The sequence below is a fragment of the Paramisgurnus dabryanus genome, chromosome 7 (assembly GCF_030506205.2).
Source record: "Paramisgurnus dabryanus chromosome 7, PD_genome_1.1, whole genome shotgun sequence".
Classification (NCBI taxonomy): domain Eukaryota; kingdom Metazoa; phylum Chordata; class Actinopteri; order Cypriniformes; family Cobitidae; genus Paramisgurnus; species Paramisgurnus dabryanus.
Window position 1 is genome coordinate 26288521 of NC_133343.1, and position 26511 is coordinate 26315031.

General features: G+C 35.2%; 1 protein-coding gene across 4 annotated transcripts; it reads right to left on the reverse strand.

Moving 5' to 3' along the window:
• Nucleotides 1-1648: 1648 nt before the first annotated feature.
• Nucleotides 1649-25783, reverse strand: mst1ra (macrophage stimulating 1 receptor a). Of its 4 annotated transcripts, XM_065279839.2 has the most exons (22): nt 25664-25783; nt 23175-24442; nt 19360-19533; nt 16564-16689; nt 16186-16356; nt 14072-14232; nt 11423-11558; nt 11117-11253; nt 9002-9172; nt 8636-8729; nt 8338-8547; nt 8090-8236; nt 7852-8002; nt 7683-7772; nt 7387-7593; nt 7214-7294; nt 6078-6259; nt 3709-3818; nt 3439-3604; nt 3221-3357; nt 2994-3117; nt 1650-2593 (listed from the first exon to the last, which is right to left on the reverse strand). In XM_065279839.2, exons 2-22 carry the CDS (start codon nt 24366-24368, stop codon nt 2504-2506), a joined length of 4059 nt encoding a protein of 1352 aa, XP_065135911.2. In that variant the 5' UTR covers nt 24369-24442; nt 25664-25783; the 3' UTR covers nt 1650-2503. The 4 variants fall into 4 exon arrangements, with proteins under 4 accessions (XP_073671297.1, XP_073671296.1, XP_065135911.2 ...); XM_073815196.1 differs by having other exon boundaries at nt 1649-3117; nt 7387-7560; XM_073815195.1 differs by having other exon boundaries at nt 1649-3117; nt 7387-7569.
• Between the last annotated feature and the right edge of the window lie 728 nt (nt 25784-26511).

A 26511-nucleotide genomic window follows, 5' to 3' on the forward strand; every position in this document is an offset into this window, starting at 1 on the left:
TCACCATTAATTAGAAATAAAAAGGTTGGCAAATAAATGCATCTGAAAACTCATCAGATTGATGCTTTAAAATATTTTATTTAAAAAAAAATTCTAAGGGGGAGCATGCTCCCGGACCCTAGAGGGGTAATATTCTTCTCATCTTTTTCACCCCTGACCCATTTTCATGCCTGAAAGGTCTCCAAAAAAATCTTTATTTTGGAGTTAGTAGAACCAATGTTAAAATGATAGCTATTTAACAATAGACATATTATTGGTTTCTGTAGGAAAAAAGAGCGGGTGGTGGCAGCGGAGCTCATTGGGTGCTCAGCACCCCTAAAGCTCTAACCCTAGAATCGCCTCTGGTGTAGTTTACATATTGTATCACTCTTTTGGGAAAATTATGACGTAGTGTGAGAGTCAGTTTCTAAAATGTCACACGGCCACAGGTGGCCTCAATTTGTTTTTACATATGTATATCCCTGTTCTAAACCTAAACAATCATGACAAACTATATATCACTGAAAATCTCTCAGAATGTACTTTTCATATTTCAAGGTCATCTGATGATAGAAATAATGTAGTGACGTATGTTTGTTACATGACTCCCCCCATAAGAATGCATATTAATTATTATATATTCATAACACTATATCCTATTATAAATCTTAAAAATGTTGACAAACTATATATTGTTGGAAAGCTTTAAAAAAGTAGTTTTCATATTTCAATAATAATGCAGTGACAGTCATTTATTAATTTGTGACAAGAGTATGCAGCAAATCGTTGACACCTAGTGGCCATTGTTGGTAAAACCACTAAAAGTGTGACACAAACCTCATTTTTTGTGATTTTAATTTGGATCAGAACTACTTGAGACTTATGGCTTCATGTTTGCCTTATTACTTTTGTAAAAAAAATACATTTTTATTATTTTATTTATAACATTAATATGTTATTGCATTATTTTTTAGTAATTAAAATAAATGTAAACTGCTAAAACTATTTATTTATTAAAATCTTTCACCGGCTTCTGTGAAAACCCCCAAAGTGTCTTCTTTAAAACAAGACCAAGATTAGGCTTCTAGACCAAAAAGTGCCAGAGTTATGTTAATTTGAATGTTTATATCACATTTTCAGACCCCCAATCAAAGGGTATTTGCACCACTTAAGGGGTTAAGTTAATGCTCTTTTTTTCATTCATGTAAACTACTAGACAATTTTTTGCCAAATTTCTAATAAAAAGAATGTATTTGCATTTATTTGCAGGAAACTGCAACTGAAGAATCTATATTTTATTTTTTATATTCACTTTTAAACTACACAATGCTAATGTTTTTATATGTAGGAACAATTCAAAAATGAATATTTGATGGAATAACCCTGATTTTTAATCACATCTTTGTGTCTTTTACATTGCTTTAATGTAACTTTATGTCACTCTTGAGGTTTGCTTTTGTTGAAATTAAACAGACACTGGACTGAAATGGTGCTTGACTTTTGAAAATATGCAAAGAAGCGGACTTTTTGCAGACTTTGAATTCCACATAAACAAACTTAAAAAAACATTAAAACATGTAATGGTTTAAATGTATTTTTATTTTATCTGACAGGCAATGTCAATTAAAGTGTGTAACTATTAATACACCTTGTCTAGTGCCATTGTATAATAATACAATTATTGTTTTTATTAGAAGTGCACTGGTGGACCTTGCACAAGAAGACCGGAAACGTCCATTTTGATTTAATGTTGACTATAAAGGGACATTAATTCCTGTTATCCTCCTATAATATGATTTAAATTATATAATTACAAGCTGTATCATTAAAAGATGTATTAGATTGCAGCCAAATGGCATAAGTGACTCAGCACTTTAATACACTGGCATTTCAAAGTGTTGCTTTGCTTTCCATGTGACTCACTGCAGTCTATCCGGACAAACCTAAATTAAACTTACTATTACTAGAGACACTAGAGGTAGTATGACAGACAGTAGGTGTATACTGACCTCTAGTGACAAGTTTAGAAAAGTAAACCATTTCAGTAAAGCTTTAAAAAAAATAATCTGTTAGTAACTTGATTTTTAAGAGTGTATATATATATGTGTTTAAAATAGCTGGATGATGTATATGAAATAACATCGCATGAGATGTCACTGCTTAAAGTTTCATTGCTGTTTGATCTATTTATTTACATTAAACAAAATATACAAAGATAAACAAACAAGAAACACAGCAGAATGAAACATCAAACCATATTTCAAGTAATATTGTCAATCACTGTTACGTCCTTTAAAAGGCAATCGTGTTTTCTGTACCATAAAATGCAAATCATTACAGACAATATCAAAGTATGAGAAATAACAGTTGACGCTGAGTTGTCATCCAGTGTAAAACACATTTCCATATTAAAAAAGTATAAAATAAAACTGAAAAATGACATTCAACACAAGAAAAGCCTTACATTCATTTGGCCACACGACAAACAGCACACAAAATGTACAAAAGCATGACCACTTCAGATTCACAAAGACTTTACATTTTCTTCTTCTTGTGTATTGCTTTTGGCTTTCACACTTTTTACGAACTGTGGGTCTTGTGGTAAGTCACTTGGCTGTTTCAGAGAATGACACAAAAAAGTTTAGTTTAATTAATGACAATGGCAAGGATAATGGTTTTGATGCATTACCATATTTTGGTATTTGTATTAAACTTAATTCATACAATGAAAATAAAAACTAAAAGAGAACAAATTTGTTCTTCTCCATTTAATAATATTTTGAAGGATCCTGAGATAGATAACACCTGACAGGTGGTCAAAAAATATAAAATTTGGGAACCCCTGCTTTTTAAAGACCATTTGAGCTTCTTTAATCTAATGGATGAAGGCAGCTATTAAAGTTTATTTGAGTGAACTAGTGTCAGGTGGAGTCCTCTGTGAACTTTAATAGTGTGGAGGGGGCTGGAGAGATAGACGGGTAAGGTCTGGGCTGGTCCAGATTGACATAGGTGACCTGTAGGTTGATGTAGTGCTCCCCCTCTAAATTGGAGTGGATCTGATCAATGGAATTCACAAGTGTGGGAAAGCCCGGTCTTCTCTCGGGCTCTGGATGCCAGCACTGTAGCAAGATGGACCACCTATAATAAAAAAGGGAATCAAATACATCATCTACAATGTTATATTTATTTTCTTATTTCGTGTTTTTTTTTAAATAACAAGTAAGTACACATAAAATCATACAGGGAGTCTAAGCAGTATTGTGGCTGATGCAGTCGACGACCCTGCAACAGATAGCGAGCGATGTCATAAGGGTCCACATCAGGATACGGACTGGCTCCTCTTGTCATCAACTCCCACATCAATACTCCAAATGACCACTAGAGGAAGTAAATAGTACAGCGGATGACAATCATGTTTTTAATGTTTACAGAAACATTAAAAAGGAAATATTTTCTTACCACATCTGATTTAGTGGTGAATTTCTGAGTCTGCAGGCTCTCTATTGCCATCCATTTGACTGGCAACTTTGCTTTTTTACTATCTTGAACGCTATAGTATTCCTTATCATAAATGTCACGAGCCATGCCAAAGTCAGCCACCTTTACTGTAAAGGATTCATCCAGCCTAGGAAAAGATTGCATATTATTGTATTAATGTATACTCACTGTGCATCTGTACTGATCATACTCATTTTATTTTTACAATAAACAAATCGATTGGCTACTAACATGCAGTTGCGTGCCGCAAGGTCTCTGTGTACGAACTTCTTGTTTGCAAGATACTCCATTCCTTTGGCAACCTGGAGTCCAAAGCCAATCAGATCCTTCACTGTTGGATTCTAAACATGAGGGATAGTCGATACATAATACTGAATTAATAAAAAAGTATGAAATAACATGGCACATCAATATATGTCTGTGAAGCTAACGTCTATTTTTTTGTGTTTGATTTACTGGTTTTACATAAAATCATCCTACATAATTTAAAGATCATTCTGTGAAAATTAGTGCTGGGAAAAGATTAATCATCATTATTGCATACAAAATAAAAGTGCATTTTTGCCTAATATATGTGTGTGTACTGTGTGTAATTATTATGTATATTTAAAGACACACACATACATATATACATTTCAGAACATTTATTTATATATCCTTTTTTATTGTTAATATATTATATTGAATACATACAGTGGCGCTGCTAAGGATTTTGGGCCCCATGAAAAGAATCTTGACAGGGCCCTCAACACAGCCAAGACTTTTTTCATATTAATTTACATAAAAACATGCGCTTTTATGGTATTTTGACTACCAATGGGGTGAGAAAATTTTACTTGAATCTTATTTCACAAGTTTTTCTCACCCCATTGGCAGATCATTTTGCTTGTTTTAAGGACAATTTCACTTAAATTGTATATTAATTTGTCTTAAAACTAGACTCATTTACTTAGGTAATTTTGCTCATCAAGAAAAAGCATCTTATGCACTGAAAACAAGACAAAAATACTAAGTAAGAAAGTCATTTTTTGCAGTGTTGAACGTTTAACTAAAACTGTGTTTTGTTATTTTTTCCAGCGTTTTTTCCAGCATTTTTTTCTTGTTTTCAGTAAAATATCTAAAAATTCTTAAATTAAGATGCTTTTTCTTGATGAGCAAAACGACCCAAGAAAATAAGTCTAGTTTTTAGACCAAAAATATTACATTTAAGGGACTTTGTGCATAAAACAACCAAAAAAATCTGCCAATGGGGTAAGGAAATTTTTCTTGAATTTTTCTTGAATTTAGAGTGTAAGAAAAATGTTCAAGATTTTTTTGCTTACCCCATTGGCAGATTTTTACTTGTTTTATGCACAAAATCACTTAAATTGAATATTTTTGGTCTACAAACAAGACTCATTTTCTTGGGTCGTTTTGCTTATCATGAAAAAGCATCTTTATGTAAGAAATTTTAGATATTTTTACTGAAAACAAGACAAAAAAACTAAGAATTTTTCAGTTTTTGACTTCCAGATTTTTGAGGCATTTTCACTTCCTTGTCAGTCAAGTGTTGCCTGGATTATACAATTTGGGCAGACTGAACCATTTTATGATAATTGAGACATTTGTGTTTCCTAAACAAATAATTTTTTTTGATACCAGGAAACAGCAAATAGAATAATTTAAAGTTAATAATTTTTACTATTGAATATTTTTTTAGCACCACAATTTTGGGGGCTTCTCTGGGGCCCCCTCTTACCCGTGGGCCCCGAGAATCGTCATTGTTTACTCCCCCTTTTACAGCGCCCCTGAATACATATATATATATATATATATATATATATATATATATATATATATATATATATATATATATATATACACATGAAAATGTTTCTTAAAAACATACATGAATGTGTGTGTATTTACGGTATATATACATAATAATTACACACAGTGCACACTCATATATTATGCAAAAAAATAACTTTTATTTTGTATGCGATTAATCCCGATTAATCTTTTCCCAGAACTATTGAAAATATAACCTTGATATCTTTAATACTGACTAAGTAAGGTCATGTCAAAGATTAAAATCAATGTGATATTAATAATTTAAATCAAACTTTAATACTCCAAATCTCATAATAAGATTATACACAAATATAAAAGCCACCAATAGTTGGTCAAAGCATTTGGGTATTTTGGGAGAGTATGAAACTTTTTAGTTCTTTATTCTGAGAACAATAAGTTTATGTTATAAGGACAACATATTGTAGTGCAAAAAGTTAGTCTAACATCCATGTTTGTTCTTAGAATGACATTTCTGTCATCCAGTAATACTTGGAATAGTGCACAGGCTTAAAGAGATAGTTCACCCAAAAATGACTTACTTCTATAATAGGAAAAATACTATTATGGAAGTCAATGGTGCTCTACCTTTATTAATACAGGCTTGTAACAACACAAGGGTGAGTAAATGATGACATCATTTAAATTTATGGGTGAACTATCCCTTTCAGGATAGGCTGGGAGTCTTGACAGTTTTTTATCTATTATTGCCTTTTGTAAATGAGTATATCTGTAATATAATTAATTTGAATTAAAATGAATGTGCTTACCCTCTTCTCAGAGCGGATGAAGTGTCTGAGGTCGCCGTGTTTCATGTACGGAAGGACCACCAGAGGAAGTCCATCACTGGGGAGCAAAATGCCCAAGAGAGACAGGACATGCGGGTGGTGGAAGGCCTTCATGAATATTCCTTCGCGCAAAAACTGCTCCACCTCCTCCAGATCAGTGATCCCTTTTAATAAATAATGATACAGGCATATTTTCAATGTTTTCCTCTCACCCATAAGCATTATGTACCTTGCTTGAAAAATCAAAGGCTATGTTCATACTGACAATCTTTACTCATTTTCAAAGCTTAGTCTAAATGTTTCAGGAAGTTCTTGACTAATGTATGCATTAACAAAGCCATATTTAGACTTGTGCATTTGGCACATGCTTTTATCCAAAGTGATGTATCAGTGATTTTCATCAGTATAGACTGAAACGTGTGCTGTATGAATACAACTCATGTTTAAAATATATATTGTTTATTGTTTAGTTGAATAACAAATACATACTTAAAGGGACACTCCACTTGAAAATATGCTAATTTTCCAGCTCCCCTAGAGTTAAACATTTGATTTTTGACCGCTAGTCACTATACTCTCATTCTGGCGTAATAATCAAGGACTTTGCTGTTGTAACATGGCTGTAGCAGGCGTAGTGATATTACGCAGTGCCCGAAAATAGTCCCATTGGTTACGTTCAATAGCAGGGGACTATTTTCAGGCGGTGGGTAATATCATTGCGCCTCCTGCAGCCATGTTACAGCAGTAAAGTCCTTGATTATTACGCCAGAATGAGAGTTTAGTTCATAACCATATCTGCCAAGCAAATCGCAACTTTTAATTTTATGTCGATCTTAGTACACAATGTAACTGCAGAAGAATCAAGTTTTAAAATATCAAAACTCTTTGGTCATTTTTTTACCGCAATGCTAATGGTCTAATCCGATTCAATGGGTTATGCTAAGCTATGCTAAAAATGGTACGGCCAGACCCGGAGATCAGCTGAATGGGTTCTAAAACTGTAAAAATCAAATGTTTAACTTTAGGGGAGCTGGAAAATGAGCATATTTAAAAAAAAAAAAAAAAATGGAGTGTCCCTTTAAAGCATAAATATAATATAACCATCAGTTTACACTCACTGTTCAAGGACTTGACAGCACAGTGGATCTGTTTGTCTTCATTATCAGTAAGGTGACCATGATACACTGTCCCAAAGTGACCTAAGAAAGATTATGAAAACAGGAAAATGCTGTTTTTAAAAAGAGGTAATGTAAAAAACAAAACAAAATGAATGGGGGAGTGCTCAACGTACCCTTGCCAATGATCTGGTCATGCTGAATTGTAAGTTTGTTTGGTGGGATCAAAACATCCTTCACTTCCTCCAGCAAATGTGGCCGGAGAGAGGACAAAGTGATCGTCTGCGTTGGCATCAGAAGAGCTGCTGCAGAGTCCATGGACCCGGTGTACGGCACACTGGAGAAGGTTCCTTGTGAATCTCGAAATAGAGAAACCGACAGACCTTGAATGCATGAAGAGTAGCGTTGAAAGATTTATTTGTAGCTTTTTCCATAGTTTTCACCAAAATAATGATTTTGACCAGCTTCTAACCTCTTCTGTAGTCACCATCAGGTGATCGGTCATAATTCTCCAACGGTGGACGAGTTGAATGCATGGACAGTCGAGCTTCAGCGAGGGCAGCTGTCAATCAAAATTAAACAGATCAGGGATAATGCAATGAAAGCCTGGCACACTTTAATAAATAGATTAAAATACTTACCTTTCTTCCTCTTATTTTTCTGTGCCATGGCTACGTAAGCCAGAGCCGCCCCAACGCCAACTGCAGCTAAGATGCCCAGCACAATGCCCACAACGTAACTGTTTGTAAATACCACTGTACCAATGTCATATTCCTCCCTATTCACGAACACCTGAGAAAACCAAATGAAATGTTTTGGACAAAAGTAACACAAACAGCTTGTCAAAAAGCTGAAATAAATTATATACAGTCTAAGAACCTTCACCGGTGCTCCCTTCCTAGGGATGGTCATATTTTTGGGGATCCTGCAAGTGATCTCATTGTCCAAAACTTTATTTTTGCAATCCACTCCATTAATTGTCATGAAGATATCCATGCAACCTGACACCAGGCCCAGTTTTTTGTGCTGAAAAACACCATATAATATTAGTACAATACGTATTTGAAGACCAGGTTAATACAGGAGTAAAAGTATCCATTTAATAAAAACAAAAAATGTGAACACACATGCAATGAGACTTCATCCTGTCCCGGGCTGAGTTCAAGCACATGGCCCTCTGTTTCAAAAGGGATGGGCTCTGCATTCGGATGACAGGTGAATGACTGAGGCATAAGTCCTTTAAGTCCATCCAGATCCACGGAGATGGTCCCGCTCGACTCCTCGCACACAGGAGTTGTGCACTCCATCTGTGTGGGATTCCCTTGCCCAATGCACACCTGTTGAGTAACAGTGTCCGATAGGTGGATAAATTCACTGGATGTTTAGAAAATAAAACATTTACAGTGAAAGATGTTAAAGGCTTACAGCTTGAACGGGTCTTGTGTTGTTGCCCTTGTAGGTTATGGTGGCCTGGGACACAGAGTTTAGATTCTGGCCAGTGATTGTGATTTTTGATCCTCTTCATTTCATCAGGACCCAAAATATACAAGCAAACCATTTAGAAATTGGCAATACAGAGTGATATACAAAAACTACAGACTTTAATAACTGTAAAAACTGCTTAACATGCTACTGTATTTAGCCCAAACAGCAAACAACTACAGGCCGGATCCGCACTGAAGCTGCTGACTTTGGTGCAGATCCGGTCTAGATTTGACTGCTGTCAGAGTGGGTTTTCACATGCAGGGTCACAAATATGTAAAAAAAAAAAACCCTGAATGTTTGACTTACCTTCTAAAACCACAACTGGGTTTCAACTCCACCACCTCAGGATTGACCATGTAGCTAAAATTTTTTGTGGTTGAAATGGTTGATTCATCAATTACAACCTTTACATCTACTGTAGTAATTTCCTCCACACCTTCAGACCGGCAAATTATAGAAGACCCATTGCTGGAGACACTGTGAATACAGGAAAGAAAAAATTAAATGAAAAATGCATTGGTATACACATACAAAAACATAGGGCTCTATCTTACACCCGGCGCAATGCAGTCTTTTGCTAGTTTCCACCCTGCGCAATTATCATTTTCACGTTTAGCGCCACGTTGTTTAAATAACAAATGCATTTACGTCCCCTTTTGTGCCCATGGGCGTTCTGGTCTGAAAACGAGGTGTGTTCGGGCACATTGTTGGCGTGTTGCTATTTTGAGGCAACTAAAATAGACTACGCCATTGACCAACAAAAACCTGATCTAAAGTCTAAAGTCAACGGCGCAATATGTTTTTTGTTATTTAAAGAGCGCATTAGTAATATGCGCCTATAAACGGGACGACAACGCAGGTTTGCTTATCACATACATGAATGCGCAGCTGCATAAAAACGCTTTTAAATATGAAATATTAAAGGATTGAATGTAAAGGATTATTATTGAGTCTATTGGACATAAATTAGGACCGATTATGAGACGTTAGAAGGCGCAAAGAGCTGCTTCATCTGCAGCCTGGTAAGTAAATAAATGCTTTGCTTTAAACAAATGCATCTGTTTTTAAATGTTTTTTTAAACTACTACCCCATGGATTTATTGTATATGATGACTCTGTACCTGTGGATATGGTGAGATGAGAAACATTTATAAGTAATGCTTAAAAAAAACTCACGACACTGTCCAAGTGCTGAAACTTGCAGAGAGCCGTTTGTAAATTCTTTATCTCCTGTTTGTTACAAATAAAGTATTTTTAGAGTACAAACCTTTTATTACATACTTGTAAATTATTTTAAAGGGGTTTTAAAGGTTTTAATAAAAAAAATAACAATTTCAATTTCAAGTGAAAAACAACACAATTATATAACATTAATCTTAAACTGGGGATCTTCTTCTTCCGCTTAGTTTTTCAGTTTACAAAGCCCGTCATCTAAATAGGGATTAGACATAGCGCCAGCGCAACTTGCTTTTAAAGGGGGTGAGAGCCGAGACTCTCATTGGATTATTGCACGTTACGCCCAAAATACTCCCATTACTCATTAAAAAAAAGGACCAACCCTTTTCGACCATGCCCTCGGCGCACAAGCCATTTTTCCTGTCGTTAAATTGCCAAAAGTGGATTCGAACACACCCATTTAGACGTTGCGCTGTGCGCTTTAGACAATGCGCTTAGATCGTTAAAAAAAGGGCCCATAAAGGGATACTCCAGCTAAATATGAAAATTACCCCATAATTACTCAGCCTCAAGCCATCCGAGATACACTTGTCCATCATCTTTCAGATGAACACATTTGGAGTTATTTCAGTAAATGTCCTGTCTTCCAAGCTTTATAACGGTATAGTAAATAGGGGCCAGGGGACAACTTCTGACTTTAAACTACCAAAAAGTGCAACAATCCTTCACATATTTAATAATAATCGTAATTTACACGGCTCCAAGGGGTTAATAAAGTCCAATATGGCTTCATTACCAGAAGCTAGTTATAATAGTTTATAACGCTTGAAATCGCATCGATTACCCGCAGAAGACCTTTAATAACCCATTGCAGCCCTGTGGATTACTTCTGTGAAGGATGAATGCACTTTTTGGGATTAAAGTTACAAGCTGTTCCCTGATCCCTGTTTCCTACCATTATAAAGTTTGGAAGAGAAAGGACATTTACTAACATAACTTCAAATGGACATATGAACTGTATCTCGGATTGCTTGAAGGTGAGTAAATAATGGGGTAATTTTGATATTTGGCTTGGGTATCCCTTTAAGAACGTGGACACCTTAACTGTATGCTTGTTGAACATCAGTAAGTTGAGGTACTGATGTTTTGTGATGCAGTCTGGTGTTCCACTTCACCCCAACACTGTTTTCAGACCAAAGCTTACATAACTTGTTAACACTGAATGTAATAACCTGGCACAATAACCTTTCAACAGGGCAGATTCGGCCCCCAAGTCTGACTGTTCTGTCTGCACCAGCATCAAGATATTTTCCTGACAGGGTGATTAGGGTTCCCCCGATCTTAGGTCCATAGTCTGGACTGATATCTGTGATTTCTGGACTCTAATGGGAGATATAAAAAAGATTTTAAAAAATTATTTTTTGTTTGTCAATGTGAATATGAATATGTCAAACACATCTAAGTAAAAAACTACAAAAACATTGATAAACATACAAAGGGAAACCGTTATTTACTAGGGTAATAAATGATAAAGAATGTAAAGGCCATTACCACAAAGCTGATGCCATGTTTGCTAGCCTCTCCAGAGATGAAGTATCCACTATCCACTCTCTTTTCATAAACCTGCACTGTTATTTTTAAGCTCTGGTTCAGTTCTGAGCCAACACCGTCAATCCGACACACCAGCCTGAGAAACAACACAGTATGTGTGATTGTTAGGATACAATTCTCTGTGTGGTCGGTTCATAATGGTGTAAAAATTATTTTGCACCTCTTCATCTGTGTTTATTATTTTTGAAGATGTCTATATGCAACTGTACTTTCAATACTTTTAACAGATAAATGGTTGAAAACATTACAGTCCAATTTTAAAAAAATATCCAAAATATAAATGACTCGTATTCAGAGCCGGCCCAGCCACTAAACGACACTTGCAATTGCAAAGGGCCTCGTGGCCAGCAGAGGGCCCCCTAGCTAGGGCCATCACTTAGCTAGTGGTTGAAAAAAATCATTCATCAAAAGTAACATAAAATAAATATTCATTATTTATTATTATGGCAATGTTAAAAAGGCTGTTACTTGTTATTATAGTTATTATGAAAGTTCGCTAATAAATAAGATCTCTTTCTTGCCGAGATTGATTGACACACAACATCCAGCGCAGCAGCCAATCAGTGCCCGCGATCTATGTGCAGGCGAGCATCCCGCCCACAGAACGCAAAGTTGAGTTGAGCCAGATCACTGATACAGACGCGAACTTTTGCTGTTGCTTTAAGGACAATTTCTTTAATGCTATGTGTGTTTGTGCGTAAATGCGAAGTAAGTGGATCTTATTTGACTTCGGTAATGACCAAACCTGTGTTCTGTTTGACTTCTCTTTCTTATATTTGCCATCATAACGTGAATTGGTATATTAAGCTTAATAATTAATATTTAAACGGTTTAACGTGGTAAATTAATTCTGTTACGCTTATATTTCACGTATGCCATTGTCATTTCTAAATATGTATGTCATTAGTGTAATTATATTGTTAAACGTCTGAATTTAAAGTGTTTTATGTGTAAGAGTAAACAAACTCATGCGCATATGCGTGGTGGTACATGCCCAGACAGCGAACTGTTTTTAAAACCACCTGCTGGCCTTTGCAAAAGTTTATAATGTCACTGTTCAGTCTTTAATATTTAAACTATAGCAATGCATATGACATACAGTAGTCAGCTTTGTTAGATTAATGTTATGAATGCAATGTTAATTGTTAATCTTCAATTATTAATATTATTTGCAAGTTAATTGTTATTATCCACAAACCTATGTTTGTGTCAGATTTTGCTCATCTCAAACAAGCCTATTAACTTTTGTTATGCTATTTACGTAAGGGATAATATATAGTGAGGCGAATGTTAGGTACTATTAACCTTGTTTGTGATGTTTTAGATATTATTGTTAATTTTGTTTATTTGAAAAATTTAAACATTTAAGTGTTATATTTATTATTTTATATTATATTTTATTTAAATGTTATTCTATTTACTCAATTTCATTCAAATTATATATAGGCTGTTGTTTGTGCCTCTTAAACTCTGGTGTCAATTAAAAATGTTTCTTTGATGGTCAGTGAAAAGTCTTTTTATTTAGCAAGTTCATCAGTGTGTGTTTGTTGCACTGCACTGCCATTCAGTTCAGTCAGTGGTATCATATTTTTTCCTGTTAGACATCAAACATGGAACTCAAATCAAGAACTCAAGGGGGCAGTTTCCCTGACAGGAATTAAAGTAGTCCTAGACTAAAATAAAAGTAGGCTAAGAGCTGTCCAAACTGAAAAAAGCTTGCACTGACATATCTTAAAATACACCAGTGCTCTTTGTTTTGCCTCAAAATCCACACAAATAATGTTTTTAGTAAGGCATTTTTGTTCAAATTAGTTATGTTTTCTAATTAAACTAAGGCCGAGTCCTGTCTTAAGATATTCCCTGTCCGGGACCACCCCAAGGTCTTTTATTGTCATTCTGTAGGCTACATGTTGCCACATAAGAACGAAATACGTACTCAGGACCAGCAATGTAAAAAAGATCATTAACATACAGTATACATAGAATAATTAAAACATAATTTAATAGACACATTTAAAAAAAATAACATAGTAGAGATAATATGTGCAGTATAGTCATAAGGTAGTCATTGCTTTTCTTTAGGCCTTACTTAAAACGGTCAAAGGGGCCTCCGACGAAATTTTGCTTAGGGCCCCCAAAGGTCTAGGGCCGGCTCTGCTCGTATTTCACACAGAGGTGAATGTCACTCTTCTGGGGAAAAGCATGCAAATTATGTTTTGTAAAACAGACTAAAATGCTAATACGCTATCTATAGTATGGGTTAAGCCCTGTGATATGTCTCACCCCCGAATTCCTATTTTTATGAGAAATATGTGCCCAGTCTGTGAAAACCCATCTAGTCTTTTTTTCTCTCTACATAATGTAAAGAACATTCTGTTAAAATATAACCTTGATATCTTTAATAATGACTGAGTAAGGCCACAACAAAAATTTAAGTAAATGAAAACAGAAACCAAACTTTGATGCTTCTAATTTCATTATTAGATAATTGCACTTTATCTGAAGATTTCACATACAGGGTCACATATATCAATTCAGGAGAGAAAACTTTAAAGTATTTCCTGGTATATATGCGAGTTTGTTACTTACTGAGAGCTACTGCTCTTCTCTGGTATGACAGTACAGCTGCTGTTTCCCACTTTAACCTGATGTGTAGTCTGAGTGATAGCAGGCTTGGATGCTGACTGGAAGTCCCATCCACACAGAGTAAGCTCACTTTTACCATTAAAAGGCACTGTGTTGGGAAAAAACTGACAAGGAACAGCACCAAAAATATTAATGTATAGAATTGTGCATAAAGGCCATGATGAATTAGTCATGAGATGCTTTAATTTGTGTCCCTGATCTTTATATTTCAAATACGTGTCAATAAAAATAAATCACAATGACTTAAAGGGACAGTCCACTTCTTTTAAAAATACAAATTTTCCAGCTCCCCTAGAGTTAAACATTTGATTTTTACCTTTTTGGAATCCATTTAGCTGATCTCCGGGTCTGGCGGTATCACTTTTAGCATAGCTTAGCACAATCCATTGAATCTGATTAGACCATTAGCATCGCGCAAAAAAAAAACGAAAGAGTTTCGATATATTTCCTATTTAAAACTTGACTCTTCTGTAGTTACATCGTGTACTAAGACCGACTGAAAATTAAAAGTTGGGATTTTCTGGGCCGATATGGCTAGGAACTATACTCTCATTCTGGCGTAATAATCAAGGACTTTGCCGCTGTAACATGGCTGCAGCAGGCGCAATGATATTAAGCAGCAGCCGAAAATAGTCCCCTTGGTTACTTTCAATAGCAGGGGATTATTTTCGGGCACTGTGTAAAATCAATCTTTGGTTATTTTTTTAGCGCAATGCTAATGGTCTAATGAGATACAATGGATTGTGATAAGCTATGCTAAAAGTGCAACCGCCAGACCCGGAGAAAATAAGCATATTTTCAAAAAAGTGGAGTGGCCCTTTAAGAATTAAGGTAATAATTTACAGTAAGGTCTCATTCAATCACATTAGTTTACATTAAAGGGGACAGTGAATAAAAATTTTTTTTGTTGAATAATGGTAGTCTACCCGCAATTTACGAACATACAAAAAGTGCTAGACATGCTAAACATATCAGTCTCATAGAAATTCCTCTTTTAGAAATGTCAGCCAGAAAACGGCCCAATCTGAAATCTCCACTTTAAAATAATTGGCTACATTTTTTGAGTGGCAGCAAAGTCAGCCAATCAGTAATGAGATTGCAAGTTAAGCCAGTAGGGGGAGCCAAATAGGTGCAAAACCACTTGTTTAAAATCCCCCACCCTAATAGAGCTATCTGAGAGAGGTTTTTAGGAAGCTTCTAAGGCATTACAGACCCAAACAAAAAATAATCTTGTCTACATGTCACATCACAGAACAAGGATAAATACCCCGTTCAATCATTCTATGTCACCTTTAACTAAAAATATATTTTACATAATTTATTTGATCTTTGTTAACGTTAATTAAGACCATTACAATTGTTCATTCAAAAAAACTTCTTTGTCTTTCAAGTTAGTTTACTGTGAATGAATTAATGTACAAATTCATTTACTTTACTTTAAAAAGAAAAACTAGTTAAAAAAATGAAATAGCTCTGTTAGTTTTTAGTTAATGTTAACTAATGAAGTTAATTCTAACAAATAAAACCTTGTTTTAAAATGATGGATTAGCATAGCATTGAAACAAAAAACTTTAAAATTGATTTTTTTAGACATTATTTCCTTATTATATATTTCACCTAAAATCCTTTTTATTTTAAGGTTTAAATTAAAAACAATATATTTTATGGAGATGTATATACAGAACCTATGTGTGAATTTCTTTACTTTCTTAACTATTAAATATGCACTTTTGCATATTTTCTATATTTCAATATTTATAATTTCATTTATTATTATTATTATTATTATTATTACGCAAAAACAGTATCAATAGGTAGTGAACCATGTCTAACCTTTTGTTTTGTACTGAATTTTTCCAAATGAATGATCTGGTATTTCATCTATGCAAGACAGGGGCAAGAGTCCAACAAATGCTTGTTAACACAGCCCTGCCCTGATATTACTCTGAAAGTCTCATATTACCAGATCATAGTCGCTGTGTATGATGACACATGTAGACACTTTATTGCAACTTTTATTGCCTATTTATCATTATAGTCCTCTGGCTATGTGTTACCTGAGTGATAACAGGAGGACAGGAGTTGCTACTCCACTGGTTCTCACACTGTGTCTTTTGGGAACAGACTCCACCACACCAGCCACATCCCATGAACTTAGGGGCAGCTAAACACATTGAACAGTTGAGGAAATGGGCACAGCCGGGCCCTCTGGTGGACACCTTCAATAACTGTACATACAGTATAGAAGAAACAGAAAGAGGTTTTTATTTTGGAATACCTTTACGAGGGTTGGTTTAGGACACAGAGAAAATGCAGATGAGTCATTTACCGGAACCCAAAAATGTTATAGAAAACTTTCTTTACTGATGTCAGATAAGCCTTTGAACTGTACAAGATAAACACTAATGAACGTTTGGAGGCGTACTTGTACATACCTTGTTTCCGACGACAAAAAGCAGATGCTCGGTAGAAAGAACCGCAGCTATTCGTGACACTCGTTGCTGTTCTTCCACGAGAGAGTAGTTGGCAAACACGACATGCTGTGACATGCTGAGAATAACCTGATTGAAAAACAACAGAGAACCTTTTTTTAGTGAAGTGATAGTTTACCAAAAAAATACATTTTCACCCTTATGTTAGGACTGTCACAATTATAAAATAATTAACCGATCGCAGTTATTTTACCAAACGTGATTATGCCAGATAACCACAATTACTGTAAACCTTAAGAAAAACCAAATGTTTTGTAATATCAGCCCCCCCACACACACTATAATGTTACAAGAAGGTACAAAAGTTGTCACTGGGGTGGTACCTTTTTAAAAAGTACACTTTTGTACCTAAAAAGGTGCAGTACATACTGCAGAGGTACATATCTGTACCAATATGGTACATATTCAGACCTTTTTAAAAGGTAACCCATGAATATGCAAATTCGTCCCGCCTACTACACAATTGCACAGCTCGGACCATAGATATAAATATGCGAATTAGTCCACTATTTCGTACCACCTTGAACCATAGATGTATTTGTAAATAGATTCTACATTCCTCTTGAGGCATCTAAACATAATATAGACTTTCATTTTATGTAATACTCAGCAATGGTGTTGAATGATAAATCCACCGATGTCCTGTCTTAAAACATTAAAAAACACCACATAGACATATAAACAACATAAAAAAATGATTGTCCCCACAGTAGGAATTTAAATAATTACAATAATTTGTGACAAATATTTAATGAAAGAAGCACAGAAAAATACGTATGGCGATTTATAAATGAGGTGCTCAGATGAACATCTCCATAAAAAATTAGATAATGATATTAGTCTTAAGCTCTTAGGCACGTATTCATCAAATACTTTTGCTTCAAATCTGCTTAATCCCTGCCACATGCCATTCAAAATTACTAAATTTTTTGGCAAAATTAATTAAGAGTCTGATAAAAAAAGCTAATTTACAAGAAAACGTTATGTCAGATGCACTTTGAGCTCTTTAAATAATCGTTGTAATCGTCAAAGCCCAAAAACAGACAATTAATTGTCATAATCGTAATTATTAATTATACTGTTAATGTCAGGCACACTGTAAAAACGATTTGTTGGTCAATTTGCTTGCCTTAAGATTTTAAGTTAATTTAACTTAAAAATTATTAGATGACTCACTCAACTTTTTTGACGAGCCCTACCTCGCTTTTCTAAACTCATATGACTCTTATATCGTCACCTTTCTAAATTAATTGCCTACGTCATTTTTTGACAAAAAGTTGTAGGCCGTTTTATTTTGCCTAAGTCAAAAGACATTGAGACTTTAAAAGCTTTTCTAAATGGCAGCTGCATCCGGAAGAACACAAATCTACTCATCTACTCAAGTTAGTTCCATTTATTTGTGTTTTCTGAGAAACCTGAAAAAATTACTTTAGGTAAGTTTAGGAAGGTGATGATATGATAGTCATAGTCGCCATTCAATTATAATGCAAAGAGAATATACACACTATAAAAAGTGAAAAGTTTAAAACTAAGTTAAAGGAATAGTCCATTTTCTTCAAAGAAAAATCCAGATAATTTACTCACCACCATGTCATCCAAAATGTTGATGTCTTTCTTTGTTCAGTCCAGAAGAAATTATGTTTTTTGAGGAAAACATTGCAGGATTTTTCTCAATTTAATGGACTTTAATAGAGCCCAACATTTAATACTTAACTCAACACTTAACAGTTTTTTTCAACAGAGTTTCAAAGGAATATAAACGATCCCAAATGAGGCATAAGGGTCTTATCTAGCAATACGATTGTCATTTTTGACAAGAAAAATAAAAAATATGTACTTTTAAACCACAACTTTTCATCTAAGTCCGGTTCAGCGTGACCTAACGTAAATGCGTAGTGACGTAGGGAGGTCACGTGTTACATATATAAAACGCACATTTGCGGACCATTTTAAACAATAAACTGCCACAAAGACATCATTAGTATCAGTTGACATACAACAATGTAGGAACGGTCCTCTTTCAAGACGCTTGTAAACACTGGGGCGGAGTTTCACGTTTGTCCTCTGTGACCTCTTGACGTCATGACGTATTGGGTGGGGTCAGCTGGCGCATAACGACCGGATCTACAAACGAGAAGTTGTGGTTTAAAAGTGTATATTTGTTATTTTTATTGTCAAAAATGACAATCGTTTCGCTAGATAAGACCCTTATGCCTCGTTTGGGATTGTTTATATTCCTTTGAAACTCCGTTGAAAAAAAAACGTTGTGTTGAGTTAAGTATTAAATGTTGGGCTCTATTAAAGTCCATTCAAATTAGAAAAATCCTGCAATTTTTTTTACTCAAAAACATAATTTCTTCTCGACTGAACAAAGAAAGACATCAACATTTTGGATGACATGGTGGTGAGTAAATTATCTGGATTTTTCTTTTAAGAAAATGGACTAATCCTTTAATTTAAAAAATGACTTCAATTGGTAAAAATGTTTCACTTAAAGTGTTTTTCACTTAAACCTTTTTTTTTAGGTGTTACCAATTGAAGTCATTTTTTAGGTTGATCCAACTTTTACTGCAGAATCTACTTTTGTGTCTCACTAAAAAACAAAGAAAGTCAAACTCAGGTTTAGAAATACACGTGGGTGAGTAAATTTGTTTTTCTTCGGTATATATCTTGGTGAACTCTCCTTAAAAAAGGCTAAAAGACGCAATGCAATGATGGCAATCAAAGTTGTCTAATAACCTGATAGAGTCTCCCGTGATCCGTGCCGATGTGAGCCACAGTCTTACTCTCAATGGTAGTGACCAGGATAGATGTGAGGAGAACATCTTTCAACTGGCCATTGAAGAAGTCCACTCTATAGTACGGTTTTGACACCATGGTGGGAAGAGCTTTGCATTCCACATTATCTGGATTCTATACAAAATAGAAGAACATGTTTGTAAAATTAATAAGATATTGTGAAAATGTCATAATGCATTTTCCACTTAAAGTATTTTTCTCCATTACTTTGACAAATTCCATTGCAATCACATCAAGTGGTTCCACCATAATGGCTATAAATGCGCTTCACACTCAGCACTTAATCAAACGTACATAGCAATTACAAAAATATACACAGCAAGTGCATTGTATCTTTTAAGAAATTACACCAAGTCATTTACACTTTGTCATCTGCATTTTTGTTTTTTTTACTTTATTTTCTATCTCTGTGCCAAATTTTGTATGGGACTGCAATGCTTTGGATAAAAGTGTCTGTCAAATGCCTAAATTTAATGTAATGTATAGGTATACAGTATATAACCTGTGGCCAATTGGGAATTTGTGCTAAACAGTGATAAACAAAATACATAAACTTATGTAAACCAGTAAAAAGGAGGCAACAGCTTGAGAGGGCTGTAAAAACCATCTGGCAATAATAAAATACTTCCTGCACTTAAAGTTCATACTCTGTGACCAAATTAGAATTTACAGAAAAAACATTCTGTCAGTAAAGGATGCTTTTCAGACAGTTTAATCTCTTCATCCTTTTACTGTACCGCTTCATCCTTATCATATCTGACATTATAAACTATCCTGAAATAGAAGTAAAACTTTTTAATTGTTACTGTAGTCAAATATTTGATCCTAAATCCTTAAGCTCTACAAGACTACTAACATTTGTATTTCTATAACTCTTTAACATATATATTTTAAAGGGTATGGGGTTAAAAACAATTTTATACATTCTGACTTATTAACACTATTTAAGAGTTGGATTCATCATGTTAAACATAGGCAAAGTGTCAAAAAGCAGTTGGACATATATGACGCAGTATATCTGTGCTGAATGCACTTCACCAGAGTTCGGACAAGTTTCGGAAGATTTTTTTTACATGAAAGATTCATATGCAACAATCTTGCTTTATTTCTTATATGGGCAATTTCAGTGCAGGAAATAAAGTGGAAGTCCTTATTGTTAACATTTGAAACAGACGCCGATTTTACATGTAGTGGAAGACTGTTCCAAAGTTTTGGGCCAATAGTGGCAAAGGCATGGTCACCACGATTTGTTTTGTGTGTGTTGCTCCACCTGCGGTTCGCATAGAGGAACTCTGTTCTTTTCGGACAAAATCGGTACGGCTGATCTGTCTTTTATAAATCTGATAAAACTCACGAATCTTTGCATATATAAAGGATGTAATACAACTCTATAGGTACTCAAGATTAATATTAATATAAGCAGAAACAGTGAGTGTTATGTGAGCTTTAAATAATACATGAATGAAAAATGAAAAATAAGTAGGAGGCATTTTTTAATATAAAACAATAAAAAAAACGATGAAAAACTTTTTTCATCAAAAGTAATAGTTGAAATGTCTATTATATATTTAAAATAAACATCTTAATATAAATAAACTGATCATTCGCTCGCCAATTTCCTTTGTATCTGTTTCTACGGGTAAAAACAACCCGTTGACGTCATATCTGATTAATCAGCCCTGGTTTGGCTCGTTCTCTGTTTAAGATCCTAAGAGATGAAGCCAATCTCTGCAAAAACTTCTGCCCGTGGAAACTTCAGTAAAGCATTGAATGACGTATTAAAGTTCATGTATGAGCATGTGTTGGCTTACAGAAAGTGACTACATGAATTCAACAACACAACAGGGACTCCAAAACTATTTGCAATCAGAGGACATGACAAGGCCTGGATCCAAAGATTTCCAGAACGTGTGCAGCTACAAATTTAAGTTAAGTAAATATCAAACATTTGTATGAGTCATTTCCTGGGCCTAGCTACAATTTTCAACCATTATACTTCTTTTATGGTTCCCCTCTTTTAATATATAACTTAAGCAATGTCAAACAGACTTATAAAAGTATTATGCATACAATATCAAGAGATGGGGAGAGTTTCATGTAGAAAATTAAAGTATTAGGGGCTGATCACACCAAAAGCGTTTATGGCAGTTGCAGGCGCCTTTTTTTAATGATATTCTATGGGCAGGGAGCGTTTGCGCACTGTTTATGCGCGCCGAGCGCCTTGCGGTTTTTGCCGCCATCTGCAGCACGTGCTTTTGAAGGAGCGCTGAGAGCGGAGAAGTGCCGGACGTCATTCGCATCTTTCCAATGTCCAATTGCATGAGGGGAGAGGTGGACTCCACTAGCTCACTCTCTCCTGCGTGTTTGTGCACCTCTCACTCTCAAACAAGGTCAGAGCAAGCGCCCTCTTTTTAAAGTTTCTGCTATTATGACAGTTAACAGCAAAAGAGCACTCGCTTCAATATTTGATTGACAAGACAGCTGACTCGGTAGTTGCTTAGCAATATAAAAAGCCGCGTCGCACTGCTCTTTTTTAAAAAAGGCAGTGCGTCGCACCTTGCGTTTAAAGCGCATTTGGTGTGATTAGCCCCTTAGAGAACACAATTTAAAGTGATTAAACCTTAAAGGAAAACACCACAATTTTTCAATATTTTACTATGTTCTTACCTCAACTTAGATGAATGAATACATACCTATCTTTTTTAATGCGTGCACTTTTACTCTTTGTACAGCGCCTCGTGAATGTGTTAGCATTTAGCCCAGCCCCATTCATTCCTATGCCCCAAACAGTTTTCCCTATTTAAAGACTGTTACATGAGTAGTTACACAAGTAAGTATGGTGGCACAAAATTAATCTTTTATTTGGAGCCATAGAAATGAATAGGGCTAGGCTAAATGCTAACATGTTCAAAAAGCGCTATACAAAGATTAAAAGTGCACGCATTGAAAAAGATAGGTATGTATTAATTCATCGAAGTTGAGGTAAGAACATAGTAAAATATTGAAAAACTGTGGTGTTTTCCTTTAAAACAAGCAAGTAATTGAGCAAATAAATAATCATTAATATATACCAGATATATTTGATATAGGAACACTTCACCCAAAAACTTCAGAGTTACATTTTTTATATTCTGGCTCATTTTAGCTTTAACATGGCATTAGAAAGTGCCCCATTTTTAAACCAAAACTAAAAAGCACATCTATCAAAAACTAATCTATATGGTTATTAAATGTCTTCGGAGGTGAAATGATGGATTTCTGTGAATAAACTTTATAAACTACGGCTGCATGGGTGTTTACCTCATCTCTGACCCAAAACCCATCACTTCATCTCAAAAGTTGTTATTCACCAAAAAGATGTGGTCACTATTCATGTTATTGTATGAAAATGTGTCATTTTATGTTTTCGGAAATAAATGTAGTCATAAGTTTTGAAACACATGAGGATGAACAAATTACAACAGAATATCCATATTTGGGTGTACTATTCCTTTAATGACAAAATTGTGATCCTGTCTGTGAAATCCAGGCTAAAGTCTCATAATCTACTAATGAGGATCATCAATATTGAATTTCACTCAATGATTTCACATTGATTTCAATGACCTTACCAATTCAATATTAAAGATATCAAGGTTATATGTTCTTTATATGATGTAGGATGATTTTATGTTGAAAAGTAAAAAATTACTTTAGCTGGGATTTCACAAGCAAAAAGGAGAATTTTTCAGCTTTGGTGGGAAATACAAACTTACCTCACGAGGACACTTTGCAAAAGGCTGGAAATGGCTTAGCCCACGTGAGAGATTCTCTATACCTTTTGAACAGCAGGCGTCGACCCCCTTTTCAATGGCACTGTTCACGTAGTCTATTGGAAATGCGCACAAGGCCGACTGACGGGTAGGATTGCCTTTCTTATCAGTTACAGCAAACACTCCATACAGGATTGGGCTATCCATCTTAACTCCAAGTTCATCAGCCAGCTCCTTGCCTGCTGTACCAAAGTGGGCGGCTTGAACTGAATTGTACACAACATCCGTAAAGCTCCTTCTCCTTCTTTTGGGCTCAAAGCGGCATTCCAGAACTATCTCCCTATACATCCATGTCTCACTGTCCTGGATCGGCAGCCGCCCAAGATGGGTCTGCAACCTTTCATACGGCTTCTCCGGGCTCTCCCACTGTACAGATAAGAAATACACGTATTCTGCTGTTTGGAAGGTATAGATGTAATCGATGATAAATGTATTCTGGAATTGAGGAAGAACCGTCAGACCCTTCACTTCACTGTCAAAACCGTTTTCGGTAGCCAGAAGGCGGCGTATGGAAAGGGAACGCTTGCCAAAAGTCCCAGCTATGGTGCTATTGATGGTAGCTGCTGTAAAAAAATATGTCGCAAATCTATCTAATACTGCACTGACTTTTGTACCGAGAGGGCTAGCGACACAGTCAGGACAGTCAGAGCGCGAGTTGGAATTTTTATTGAAAAAACATTTAGGTTCAGGGGGTGTTTTGTCTTGATTAAGTTCATTGAGGGTACAGACTCCATACTGGGTGCTCCCACATACGTACAGGTTGTCAATATGATCCAACGGCTCTAAAACAAGAACCTGGTTATCTGTGTCCAATGGCGTTCCCGGCTCATTCTCAATGTCACAGGAACAGGTCTGACACTCCGGACTGCCGAACGGGCCGGTTTTTAATTCCCATAGTTTTTTAAGCTGATCGTCCAGAGCTTCAATCACATTTTGAGAAGCCACGTAAACTTCATTAAAATTCGTATTAACTACAATGTTCTGTATGCCGTTTGTAGTCTGAAAAGAGTTAACTGGGTGGTAGTTGACAGAAAAGTTCAAAGGGGTTTGTAAAATCGTAGGGCATGTTCCTAGGGCACAGGTCAGATGTATCTGGAGCCAGACACATTTTAACAAGGTGCTAGGACTGAGGAACATCTCCACGATCCTATGTGGCCTGAGGGTAGGGGTATAGTCACTGATGCTCAAAACATGTTGAAAAACCAAGACCTCTGGATGGAGCAAAACAAAAACAGATGCGAGTTAAAAACATGCACTCTGTGTAAAGGCTTGTCATAATTATGTATAGTACAATACCTTTTATGATTTTGTTATAATTCAAATTTTTTTAAATAATAGATAAAAGTGCAATCAATATTCTTCTTTTATAAGCTGTAAAAGTTATAACTTTAGTTGTCTTCATAAAACTGTAATCATTCTCCCTGCTTAAAAGGAAGCTAATTGCAGATATTCAAATGGATTGTATTGGATTTAAAGGGATAGTTCACTTCAAAAAGAAAATTCTGTCATTATTTACACACTCGCATGTTGTTACAAACCTGTGTAAATTTCTTTGTTCTGATGAACACAAAGGAAGATATTTTGAGGAATGTTCATGAGCCCCATTCACTACCGCACTACCATTATTTTTCCCCTTTTCACTATGGAAGTGATTGGGGCTCACGAATGAAAATATCTTCCTTCGTGTTCATCAGAACAAAAGTAATAATAATAGTGGTTTGTAACAGCATGAAAGTGAGTAAATTATGACAAAATTTTTATTTTTGGGTGAACTATCCCTTTAATAGAAACTGTAATGGTCTCTACTGGTAATGTGTATGGGTTCTGCAGGTTGGATGTTACAGTATCTGGTGAATGGGAACCAATAAAACACCATTACATGTTACTGGAATAAGACCAAAAACACTATATAAAAAGTTTTTGTAATGGTTTTAATGGTAAACAGCTTAGGGTTCAGTATCTGTAACGGAAATATCAAAATTTTTATTAATGCATTTTTATTCAGCAAGACTATTTTACCCAAACCTACAACCTAATGTTTTACTAGCGTATGAATTTGACGGAAAATTACGAAATACGGCAATTTCGCAATATTAATATAATTTTCACCCGTTTGTAGTTTCCATGAAAGCGTAACCAAAATGAATGCTAATTGAAATTGAACTTAACATACAATTTAAGCGCTGCTTACGCAACGACATATTTCATTGAACTTAAACGTGACACAAAAACTGAGCACTAAAATGAGAAAAGTTAGTACTGATTTACTATGCTACGTCAAATTTACCTGAGTCCCACCTGAAGTCATATGAAGTGAAAGAGCGTGGGTGCAGTCAAGGCGATTACACTCACATGTCAAACTCCACTACAGTACAAAACTTTAATAGATGGCAACATATATCATATATTTTACATTAAAAAGGCAAACTTACACTGTTGGAGGTTCAACTGGTTTCTTCATACGGGACAGTTTCGACTTGTATCTGCAGGAGACAGTGAGTGGGCAATCCAGCATTCACGGTACACGCCTATACACCTCATGAGGAAGTAATGTTGCACAATCCTGTCCCGACCCAAGTTTCCCTCAAGGGATTTAAATCACAGCTCATGGTTGTACACCCCTTTGCTTGTCTAAACTGCATTTACGCTACATAAAACATGACGTGCTCACTATAGTGGCTTTTAGGGAAATTTCTCAGGAGATCATTTTTGTTTGAGGAATGCAAGGAATTTACTTCTCCGACCTGAAACGAGAGCGCACTCGTTATAATGACGTATTCATAAACAAGCGAGATAATTCACATAAATAATAAACTTTAAAATCAGCAACGTTTTACAGTTATTTGGGTATGAAAGGGAGGGGAGCAACTGAGTGATTTGCTTTAAGTGACAGACTTTTAACTGAGTCATATTTTTATGTAGTTATATATAGACTGACATCAAGTTAACCTTACGAAAACCATGGTTTTATTGTGGTAAACGTGTAGTAACCATGTTTTTTTTGGTGTATTGGTTATCAGAAAACCATGGTTTTACTACACTAAGCATGTATTAACTTTTTTTGCATGGTTGTCAAAACCATGGTTATTTTGTGGTTACCATGGTTTTACTACAGTTAAAACCAGGCATGTTTTTTTTGGTTTTAACTGTAGTAAAACCATGGTTAATTTTCGTAAGGGCAGATTTGTATCTTATCTCTCAGTCCTTATGAAAATTAACAATGGTTTTACTACAGTAAAAAAAACATGTTTACACTTTTACCACAAAAAAACAGTTAATT